General features: G+C 43.3%; 1 protein-coding gene across 1 annotated transcript; it reads right to left on the reverse strand.

Annotated features, from left to right (window-relative positions):
* Positions 1–1,552: 1,552 nt before the first annotated feature.
* On the reverse strand, positions 1,553–11,829 carry LOC309335218 (vomeronasal type-2 receptor 26-like; the record flags this gene model as incomplete). Its single annotated transcript, XM_081850092.1, has 7 exons — positions 10,845–11,829; positions 8,328–8,550; positions 7,164–7,434; positions 5,365–6,180; positions 4,245–4,472; positions 2,889–3,015; positions 1,553–2,457 (listed from the first exon to the last, which is right to left on the reverse strand). Exons 2-7 carry the CDS (start codon positions 8,537–8,539, stop codon positions 1,553–1,555), a joined length of 2,559 nt encoding a protein of 852 aa, XP_081706218.1. The 5' UTR covers positions 8,540–8,550; positions 10,845–11,829.
* Positions 11,830–12,216: the final 387 nt, after the last annotated feature.

Consider the following 12,216-nt stretch of genomic DNA (forward strand, 5'->3'; position numbering starts at 1 on the left):
CAGCAAAGTGAGAGACAGTTAACAGTCAGACCCAGGCTGAATGCTGTGGGTATTCGTGGCAGACGATGAAAAGGTAAAACATTGGGGCTATGGTTCGTTTACCAAAGGTTACAACCGGATCAAGCTCTTAAAAAATATTGGTGCCCCCATGTGTATCTAATTCAGAAAATAAACACTAATAAACTGTAAAATAAAGACTGATTTTTCAAAATGAAGCAGAACCTACACTAAGGTGGAAAATAACATTTATTTTTTAATATTACCACTTTATATTTGAAAACAAACCACCTATTTTTTTCTTTCTGGCAAGACATTTGTGAAGAATGATTTTATGAATTTAGAGCTTCTGCCATTTTCCTGCCATAAACCAGGTGTCAGGGACTGGGCAGAGGAGGAATGGTGGAGACCACCTCCCCATCTTGACTCTTCCAGAGAAGAGGAAGACAGTATAGATTTACAACAGTGGTTTGTGGGGGGTCACAGCTCAGAGGCAAATGAGGGGAATAGTTGGGAAATAATGGGAGAGGAGGAGGAGGTGGCAGAAGTGGAGCGGCAGCTGGTTGATACGATGTCATTAGACAGCAACTAAGACCCTTCATCTCCTAGAACCTGGCAAGCCTTAAAAGTAGGAGAGCAAATTGCTCAAAGACAAAGGGCACGTAGCAGCACCTGTAGAAGTGACGAATGAGGATGTGGGAGAGACAAGGGTGGAGATTCACTCGGGACAACGCCATTATCTAAGAGGCTGGGTTTTATAGCCTCTCTCTGTAAAAATTGAAATAAAAAAAGGATGGTAAGAAACCTTTCCTTTTCTTTATACTTTCCTGGACAACCAGCCAGAAGCTGCTGACAGCATCCTGACAAATTGTCCCGAGTCAACTTTAATTGGCGGTTAGGTCATAAATCATGACAGATGGCGTAGCAGGAGCCACGGGGCAGCCAGGCAATACTGATAACCGAGAAGAACCATTTCAATGGCTTTTACAACAAAATTTATTGTTAAGATCACACATAGAACAATTAACCAGCACAATAAATCTACAAAATGCAGAATTCGCAAAGATTTCCTGGGGTATCACCTCACAACTGAAGGGGTGCATATGGATCCCGCTAAGGTGCAGAGCGTAGTTTCGCGGCAGGAGCCCAAGACAAAGAAAGACCTTCAGAGGTTTTTAGCACTGGCCAAATATTACCACAAGTTCATGTCAGCCTATTCAAGATTCACTACACCCCTCACGGATTGCTTGTAGGGCAAGGAGCCGTTCCAGTTGACAGCTGAGGCACAACAGGCATTTGAGCATCTCAAAACCTTGTTCTCCTCAGAGGTGTACCTAGCTCATGCAGCCCCCACAGGGTGTTGGTCAAATAAAAAGACGCCTTTGACAGAGTGGTTGGTGCTGTGCTGTTAAAGGAAGACCAAGATGACCAAAGTCTTTATACTTTCCTGGGCAACCAGCTGGAAGCTGCTGACAGCATCCTGACACCAGTGTTTGGTCCATGTTAACAACACTGTATTTTATGTGAAGCCAAGAATCTTCAAAGAAGCTAAGAATTAGAAACTACTTTTTGTAGTTAGATGTGCCTTTGTGTTCAGATCAGGCCTGAGGATGATAATGTAGCACTTGGGAAGGAAGATGCAGCCCAGAAGCCCAGCACTTGAGGCCAACATAGAGAAGACCTGCACGGCTACCATGTACTTCCCTTTTGTGCTCAGGTAGGTGGGCACAAAGGACACCCAAACACTGCAGAAGACCAGCATGCTGAAGGTGATCAGCTTGGCTTCATTGAAGGACCCGGGAAGCTTTCTGGCTAGAAAAGCCACCGTGAAGCAGATGGCAGCCAGGAAGCCCATGTAGCCAAGGACAGTGTAGAACATGGCAACAGATCCCTCATTGCATAGAAGGATGATCTCTCTAGCTTGGGAGTGCATGTCGGAGTCTGGGAAGGGTGGGGAGACTCCCAGCCAGATGCTGCAGATGACAACCTGCATACTGGAACAGGAAAGGACAATGGAGTTGGCCAGACTCTTCCCCAGCCATCTCCTCACCTTGTTCCCTGGCTTGGTGGCCAGGAAGGCCAGCACCACAGTGATGGTTTTTGCCAAAACAGAAGACACAGCAACTGAGAAGATGATGCTGAAGGCTGTTTGTCGGAGAAGGCAGGTGACTTTCCTTGGCCGGCCGATGAACAGGGAGGAGGACAAAAAGGAGAGCAAGAGAGAGATGAGGAGGATAAAGGATAAGTCCCGATTGTTAGCTTTGACTATGGGAGTTTCCTTGTATTTAACGAAGATTCCTTTCACAATGCCAGTGGTCAAGGACAAGAAGAGAGCAAAGGAAACCAGGACAATCCCCAAGGGTTCTTCATAAGTGAGAAATGTTATAGTCTTGGCGACACATTTGTCTCGCGCTTGATTTGCATGCTGTTCTTCTGGGCATCTGGTGCAATGCTTTGCATCTGAAGAGAAGAAGAAGGACTTCAGAATTACTAACAAAATTCTTACATCCATACCTGTCTATTTTCTGACAGAGGTTGCCATGGTGATGGTGTGTGCGTTTGAGGTGTCACACAGTCTTTAGCAAGGTGTGCTGGGAAGAATAAGTTATAAAACAAGGCTGCCTTGTTGGCTAGGCTGTCTGAAGATTGATTGGGAGAGATTTCTTCCACTGAAGTGCTGCACAGCTATGGTAAACAAGTCCCTCTTGATCATGTGTTAAGATCTGGACTTCCTCCATGCAGACTGAAGGTGTAAATATGCAAATAAATCACATTTCTTAAAGCTACAGCAGTCTCCCCTGAGTCTTCAATTTTCCAAAGGACCACGAACCCTGGGTAATCCCTGGTACCCCTTGAAATCTTGCCTCTCCCTTTCCTCTGGAGTCACCCACCTTCCTGAATGGAGATTGTCCCTTCCGCACAAGGAGCACAATCATAGCAGCAAACGGCCTCCCCTTCTTTAGCAACTCTGGCATATCCAGGGCGACAGCTTTCGGTGCATCTTGAACGAGGCACAACCTAAAAACTAAGAAAAGGAGCATCTAAGGAGACATCATCAGAAGGCTCTGACTAAAAATACGCTCAAATAAAAATCATTTTTAGAATACCGAGACCAGGTTAGAAAGCTTTAAAATGGGAGTGAGACCCTTAAACATTTGGTAGAACTGTGGAGAATTCATTTTCTTTCTGACATAAAGTTTCATTTTTAATTGTTAAACACAAAGGATTAAACAAACTATGGCCTTTTGAGATTTATTGTTCTTTTTTTGTCACTGTGAAAAGGTTGCCATATTTCAGACAAAGTTGTTGAGCTTTATTTTTTCCCTTTCTAAATGTTTTTGGGCTTTTCTTTGAATTTTTAATCTTTTTTTTTTTTTAATCACTCTGCTTGCCATACGTTTGGGTTTTCCATGACATTTTGCTGTTTCAGCAAAAAGCTGTGTCTGGGAGCCATTTCTGCAGCCCATTCCCGGATGTGTCCAAGACAACCTGGAGGAATGGCAGCCATATGCTATGAAGCGTATTGTTGTGCTTTTATAAGCAGTTGGCATTATTGGGCAGCTGATAAAGCCCACATGGCAGCTAGGGCCACACTGCCAACTTTGGGCCCATTGATGTCCTTGTTCATCCACTCAGAGGGATAGATGAAAATGCAAGTTTAAGAGCAGCCTCTCCTCTCTTTGCCCTTCCCCATCTGATTTGCTATGCAAAACAGAGAGGGAAAAATAGAGAGGGAAAACAGCAGCTCTGTACACAACCAGGAGCGGGTCTCACTCTGCACAGGGCCCACTTAGGGTTAAATTGAAAATGGCTCCTATCAGCAAATTATCAGAACTTAACAGATGTCACAGCAAGGGAACCAGAGCCAGTTGTGCCATAGTGGTTAGCGGGGTGTAAGAGAACACAGGAGACTAAGGTTCAAATTTCCAGGTAGCCATGAAGCTCCATAGAGAAAAGGTGGGATATAAGTACAATGGTACCTCAGGTTAAATACTTAATTCGTTCCGCAAGTCCGTACTTAACCTGAAACTGTTCTTAACTTGAAGCACCACTTTAGCCAATGGGGTCTCCTGCTGCCGCCGTGCCGCCAGAGCACGATTTATGTTCTCACCCTGAAGCAAAGTTCTTAACCTGAGGTAATATTTCTGGGTTAGCAGAGTAACCTGAAGCATATGTAACCTGAAGCGTATGTAACCTGAGGTACCACTGTACAATAAATAAACAGATAAATGAAGGAATGCAATGACCTGGCTGAATTTCCCAGGCCACACAATGGCTTCTGGTTTTATGGAGAATTTTATGCCGGAGGATGCCTGTCCCTCGATGCTCCCAACTTTCTTTCTGCTGTGAGAGCTATTGGGAAATACGACCCAGTTCACGATATCAAAGTTGGCAGTCAGCTCCCCATTCTGACAAGAATACATCCCTCCTATGGATGTATTCGAAATCCAAATTTCTTTCAAGAAAGTGTGAAGCTAGAATGGCAGGGAAAACACCAGCTTTAGAAAACATGATATCCGAATTTTGTGAGAAAACAGCAGGCTTGTGTGCAACCTCCATAAGAGATGAGAGTAAATTATGTTTGAACAAAATAATTGCAGGATATTTCTGGGTATATGATTGAGCAAAGCTTTTCATGACTTTGGATATTTTGTGGGGCATAGTCTTGTTTTTCTTAGATAATTGAGTAAGGTTCCAGACATCTTTCCAGTTTTGAGAGAATGGTCCTAAATCAAGGACATTGAGGCAGAGGCCTTGGGTCAGCTAAAGATAACAACCTTTTGGTCATTACAACAGGTCCTTTATCAGATTATAAATTCACAGGACATATGACTCAAATAAACACATATAGAGGACACATACAGGCAAGCACTTGTCAACTGTAGAAAGCTAGCATGCCTTTTAATTGGCTTTAACCTATCCTATTGTGATTTCAACTTTCTATGTTTTAAATAAGGGTTTTCTTTAGTGAATTTTTTTATTTTAATGTTTTTGTAAAGTGCTTTGAGGGTTTCTTCAGGAGTCAAGCAATATATAAATGTTATTAACTAAATATAGTAATTAATTAATTAAGCTTTATGTAGAAGAATGCTCCTTAACAATTTTTCGTAGCTTATTTTGTGCTTTGAAAGATTCCTCCCAACCTTCCCAAATTATGTATTAAAAAATGATTTTAATCAATTTTCAAAGTATATAAGAACCACAAAAATAGATGAACAATTAAAAAATCCTTATTAACGTGTTCTACTAAAGACAGGGCATAGGAAACCTAAACATATTTAACAATAACAATGAGGTAAACTACAAAGAATATAAAATCTGAAACGGATTCCAGAGAGCATTTGCAAAAAAGGGGAGAGGACAGACCTGCCATGGCTGCAACCTTTGAAGTTCCAAACTGTCTCCTCCACCCACCATTAACATCCATTTGGATCTGGATGAATATGCGACATTTAAGGCCTGGGCCACAAACTGGACGCCGTAGTAAGTGCTGTAGCGGTCTTGAGACCAGATTTCCCCCATCTCTTTCTGGGACAATACTTCCAGTGGTTCCTTTTCTGTGCATCTTGTCCAGCCCTCCACAGATAGCACACTGTTTGAACATGTACAACTGAATGCTCTTGACCAAAACTGTGCAGCTGCAGCTCTAGCTTCAAATGAAAGTTGAGTATAGTAGCCATGTTCTGTCCTTTTTTTGGTATTCATTACAAAGGACAAAGAACCTTGGGCAGGCTGGAAGTAATCTGTGCCACCAAACAACATCTCATCAATGTCCAGAAGATCTGTTGTGATCCAGACTATCCCTTGAGATTTCCTCACTTCATGAATTCTTTGTAACATCATTATTGGATAAATTCTGTGCTCAGAGTCCCCATAATAAACAAACACCTTGACTTGTCTCAAGGCAGATACATTAAAATGCAAGTATGAGAGTTTCCGAAGATTAATTTTTTCCAAGAAAGCAACACAAATCTCACTCCGGATCAACAGAAGGGTGAAGGCTCTTAGGAACCTTTCTCCATTGTCATTGTCTGGAACAAAGAGACCAATCCACGTCCACCCGAAATGCAGCAACAACTTGACAATCCCCATGTACTGTGTTTCTTCTTTGGGGACCATCCGGTAGACAAAAGGGAACTGGGTTTTGTCATTCAGATCCTGAGCAGCTGAGCCAAAACTGATCTAGTATGAAAAGGATTGGTGTCAGGGTTTCAGGAATACACAAGAAAGGCCTCACTGCATGACCAGGCCAAAGGCCCATCTTCTCACAGTAGCTAACCAGAGGCTGATGGGATGCATGCCATGCCTCTGATGGAGGAATCCTGTTCAGTGGAGGTCCTGGACCTTACAGAGAAGGAACCGGCTCCAATGGACACTGAGACAGACCAGGACACCTGGGGCCTTCAGGGGTCATGGTACCCCAAACTCTTCCTAGAGTCACAATGCAAAGAATGAGAGGCAGATGCTAAACAGCAGTGCTTTTTTTCTAAAAAAATATGTTTAGGGGTACTCTCGCTTCCATCTTATACTCAGGAAACACTGGGAAAAGAAAGGAAGCCGCCATTGGGGGTAGCAACGGAACTGATGATTCATGATGCTATTCAATGGAACTGACGATTTACAATGCTAGAGAAGAAACTAAACATTTGTAGTTTCTGCTCCTGGTAGTTTCACAAAATGTTTAGGGGTATGCGTCTCCCTGCGTCCCCCCAGAAATAGCACTGCTAAGCAGCTATACAGTCTGGAGGAGTGCAAGCACTTAAACCTCTGTGTTCAGTTAGCTGCCAAATAGCCACTGGTCTTCCTGAGAAACAAGAACTCATTAGGGACCAGGGGCTACTGTCAACTACATCTTCCGATTGACAGTCTGGGGAGGGAGACAGGAAGTGGCTGAGGGTTTTCTAAATCGCTTTCCACATTTTAAAAATGTGACCCCCCCCCAGTCTCTCTTTTTGGGTGCTTCTCTTTGTGTTTCTTGGAAAAATTGGCCCTTAGAATATTGTTGAAGTACAAATCCCATCAGTCTGCGCAAGCATGGCTAATTGAAAGAATGGTTGGCTTTGCAGTTTAGAAACTTCTGGGGGCATGAAGGGGTTCCTCACCACTGCTGGAGAGACAGCAAAGAGGAATGAAACATAACTGATCTCTTCCCTTCCAATTCCCACCTGGGGCATTTTGTAGATGCCTAACATGCTCGAAATCTGGCTGGGGATTTCAGAAGAAGTTGCTTCAAAAACAGCCAACACGTTATTCTGTCTTCCACATCTGTAGTTTGGAATACTGTCTAGCATGGCATCGGCAGTTGTCCTGACATCGTAAGCGGCTTCATAGATGCTATAGCCCAGGGTGACATTGGCTAAATGCTTAAGATACCGGGTGATCTCCTGGGTTGCAAACAAGATGGACAGGACGGGTGAGGTGTCCTTTGCTGACCAACTGCAAATAAATGAATAAACGAAAATGGTTTTAGCTTCCATTCTCCATTAAATGAAAACAATTCCTTGCTCTATACAAGTTATATCTAACGGGAAACTCTGCAGCTAGGAAGGAGCAGAATCTTGCCCAGATCCACCAACAAAGAAAGGAGTAGCATTTAGGAGAGCTTGAGCTGGGGTGAATTAGATTGAAATTTAGAGTTCCTTAAGTTGGCAAGAACTATTTACAGGATGAGAAGATATGAAAGAGAGAAATCCCCTATCTTGGGTTACTCACCCCAACTTCTGAGTCTGGTGGAACACCTAGTAAGGTTCCTATACTGATTTGAGCGTTCCAGCGAGTCTGAAGTGAAGAAGGTGGTCACCTTACATTCTGATTTTTACACTTTCTTCGATTCCCAAATGCAAGATTAGCATGATGTAATCCAAATACACCCAACACCACATCGGACATTTATGTTAGACGGTTCTGTTGGGAATATGGGAATAGGGGAAGCTCTGCAAAGGCATTTAATTATTGTAACCAGGAAGAAACACCCTTTCTGCATAAAGATACATTAAAAAGCCGAATTTTCCATTAATGTGTTATCTTTATATGGAGCAGTTCAGGAAGAAGGACATGAGATGATCAACCGTGCTTTAGATGTTGCCTTTGTATTAAGGAAACTGTAGCCCAAAATAGGGAAAGGATTCAGAATTAAACTCTCTGTTTGCAGGATATTAAGGGGTCACTGGGTACTTCAATGCTGACTTTCAATCCCCAAATCTTATTCGAAAGGCAATAGGAGGGCAATGGAGAGAGAAAGTTTAATTAGGGATGGGCAGAAATTAGATGCTGTCTCTGGCAAACAGCAATAAATGTGAATGGAGGCTGGGTAACATAAAGTCACTTACGTCTTAACGGTGTTTTTGGGATGTCGGAAAAAGTCGAATGGGTAAGTTCTATAAGATGCTGGAAATATGACCTGACTAATGAGGTGGTCTCCTGGCCTGTAATAATTCAACGGATCAGATTCCATATATAGGTACAATGGACATTTTGCTTTCAGCATCCTACTGGCTCCATGGGGCATTAGCAGCACAAATAACAGCAGCATAAATATCATCCTGGCTATGCCTCCAAGAGTCGTACACTCTTATGAAAGAAGTAACATTAGAAGTAGAGCTGGACTCCTACAGTAGCTTCAGAAGCCGAGGTAGAAAAAGGAAACCTTCCTTAGAAACGAGCACTGCCAGCCCCAAATCTCTCAGGCCAGGCTTCTGATATTTATGACCCAGTCCTTCTTACAGGCTTGAGACAATAAGTTATCGCATTCTGCCTGTGATTCTGATGCTTATGTGATTTGTGGACTCCAAGGCCATCGTTGGGGAAATCCCTGGACTAGATAAACAAATCACCATGATTTTGATAATTATAGGGTTAAGAAAGTCCACCTCCTCTGCAACTCCCTGGAATCGGTGTGTGACTCAATGGGCAGCTGCAGAGCCAGAGCAAAACATGTTTTTGAGAACTCAAAGATGGGGCTGTCAATCTAGGCCCTTCTAAACTTGAGGAAACATTGACCAGTAAAGTCCAAGAAACTATAGAATAGCTATGACGGACCAAGGCAGGACATGATAGAGGTTTATAAGCATGCTGTGGATAATATGGATAGGAAAAAGTTTTCCTCCTTCCCAGTAATAATACTAGAAGTTTGGACTTTAAGCGGGAATTTAAACCCTTGTGTCCTAGGCCCCTGTCCAACTCCCTGATCACTACACCACACTGCCTCAGAACTATAGATTCTTTGGCATCCAATGGAGGTCTCTAACACAGAGATAAGCCACGAGATACTCACATGAGATAATAGAAGTTAGTGCTGAGTGGTCCATTGGGTTTATACAGTAGCAATAATATCTGGCCTTGGCTTAGTAATACAGTGGTACCTGGGGTTACAGATGCTTCAGGTTACAGACTCCGCTAACCCAGAAATAGTACCTCGGGTTAAGAACTTTGCTTCAGGACGAGAACAGAAATTGCGCAGCGGCAGCAGGAGGCCCCATTAGCTAAAGTGGTACCTCAGGTTAAGAACAGTTTCAGGTTAAGAAAGGACCTCCAGAACGAATTAAGTTCTTAACCTGAGGTACCACTGTATATTAGCAGCCGACTAGAGATTCAATTCAATTTGGCTTCCAATGAAGCTGAATGTTGGAAGAGTCAGGAGAGAGGAATCTCTTATAGACCTTGAAGATTGCTCCTTCCCTGGAAGAATTTCAATCATACATAGAATCATAGAATCCTAGAGTTGGAAGAGACCACAAGGGCCATCGAGTCCAACCCCCTGCCAAGCAGGAAACACCATCAGAGATCATGGATTTAGAAGCCAAAGTGAGAGCATTTGGGTCAAAATTAAGGGAGAGAATCTTGGATCTCCACAGGTATACACATCCCTGACATATAACGCCACTCCTCCTTTCTTGTTTGGTCTGTTTCTCTGAAATAGATTGTATCCCTCCATTATTACATTCCAGTCGTGGGACTTATCCCACCAGGTTTCAGTGATGCCTATTATGTCATATTTAGTTTGCTGTACCAAGAGCTCAAGCTCATCTTGTTTATTTCTCATGCTTTGCGCATTAGTGTACAGACATTGAAGTCCATTAATCATTCCCCCGTGACTCTTATTTAAGGATTTTTTCCTTAAAAATCCTTAGTTGGGCTGAGGAAGGCTATTAACATCAGTGTTATCTATGGGGTCCAGTATGTAACCATCCATTATACATTCAAAAACAGTGTGTTTTACTGCAGGTGTTAGTGGAGTTTGGGGCAGATTCTTGAAGATGTGGAACCTTCTGAAGTGACTCTCACTGCTTGCAAATGAGGCCTTCAGCTGTTGAGGTTCTATTGCTCTTTGAACCACTGGGGAAATTGCTTTTTGTAAGAACTCACTGATGGGTCTGTCAATCTGTGTATGGGTTAAAGTTCCCCATAATGCCAACAGTACAATCCTAGCATCTCTACTCAGAATTCCCATTCAGTTTAGTGGGCCATCCTCCCACTGTCTTTGCATGCTAGGAGAAGCTTTCCCAATGGTAATTCTGCTTCTGGAGCACATTAAGAACGAATCAGATTATAGACCCACTAGAGGTGTAAAATAAATGAAACAGCACCATTGTGTTTTCATTGATTTTTTAAAAAACTAAAAGCATATTTTAAAATTAAAACAGCAACAACTATTTTATTATTTATACCCCACCCACAACAAGAGCTGTTTGAAGAATCGCTGTGTCATCTGATATGTTCACCCACAACTTAACACGCGAAAGCTTATACCCAGAACAAACTTAGTTGGTCTCTAAGGTACTACTGGACATTTTTTAAAAAAATATTTTTATTTATTTCAACTGCTTCAGACCAACATGGCTACCTACCTGAATGCAGTAGTCCAAGTGGGAGATAACTAGAGCATGCACTACTCTGGCAAGACAGTCTGTGGGTATGTAGGGTCTCAGATGGCCTACCAGATGGAGCTCAATCTGTTGGCCACCATACATCCTCCAACCATCTCCAGATACTCACACAGGACCTTCATCCCCTTTCACTGGTTCCGACTTAAAAGAGAGGTAGAGCTGTGTATCATCCGCACACTCCTGAACACTCAGCCTGACCCCCCTGATGATCTCCATATTCTTCTTCATGCTATGGCTATGAAAGAAAACATTAAGCTTGCTGGAGAGCCAGGCTGCTGGTGACCTAGTTGCAGGAGTTTATTGGCCAGTGATGTTACCATGGATGAATGCAGATGCATCATTGTGACATCAGTGTATGATGTCACAGACCGAATGAGCTTCAAACCCCAGCAAAGTGAGAGACAGTTAACAGTCAGACCCAGGCTGAATGCTGTGGGTATTCGTGGCAGATGATGAAAAGGTGGGATGGCAGCTGGTTGAAGTCATTAGAAAGCATCCAGGACCCTCCATCTCTAAGAACCTGGCAAGCCTTGAAAGTAGGAGAGCAAAGAGCTCAAAGACAGAGGGCACGTAGCAGCACCCGTAGAAGTGACAAATGAGGATATGGGAGAGACGAGGGTGGAGATTCACTTGGGACAACACCATTATCCAAGAGGCTAAGTTCTATTGCCTCTCTCTGTAATAATTGAAATAAGAAAGGACGGTAAGAAACCTTTCCTTGTCTTTATACTTTCCTGGGCAACCAGCCAGAAGCTGTTGACAGCATCCTGACAGATTGTCCCGAGTTAACTTTCATTCGCTGTTAGGTCATAAATCATGACAGATGGCGTAACAGGAGCCACGGGGCAGCCAGCTAATACTGATAACTGAGAAGAACAACTTCAATGGCTTTTACAACAAAATTTATTGTGAAGATGACACGCAGAACAATTAACCAGGCCAATAAATTATCCTCACAACTGAGGGGGTGAATATGGATCCCACTAGGGTGCAGAGCGTACTTTCATAGCAGGAGCTCAGGATAATGAAAGACCTGTAGAGGTTTTAGGGGTCGTCAACTATTACCGCAAGTTCATGCCAGCCTATCTGAGACTCACAACCCCCCTCATGGATTGCTAGAGGGGCAAGAAGCCGTTCCAGGGGACTGCTGAGGCGCAACAGGCATTTGAGCATCTCAAAACCTTGTTCTCCTCAGAGGTGTACCTAGCTCATGCACACCCCCACAGCCTGTTGGTTGTAGAAACGGATGCCTATGACAGATCAGTTGGTGCTGTGCTGCTGCAGGAAGACCAAGAGGGGACCCTACGCCTGTGTGCCTTCCACTCTCAAAAAT

The sequence above is a fragment of the Podarcis erhardii genome (genome assembly GCF_964252035.2).
Source record: "Podarcis erhardii genome assembly, chromosome: 2".
Lineage (NCBI taxonomy): Eukaryota > Metazoa > Chordata > Lepidosauria > Squamata > Lacertidae > Podarcis > Podarcis erhardii.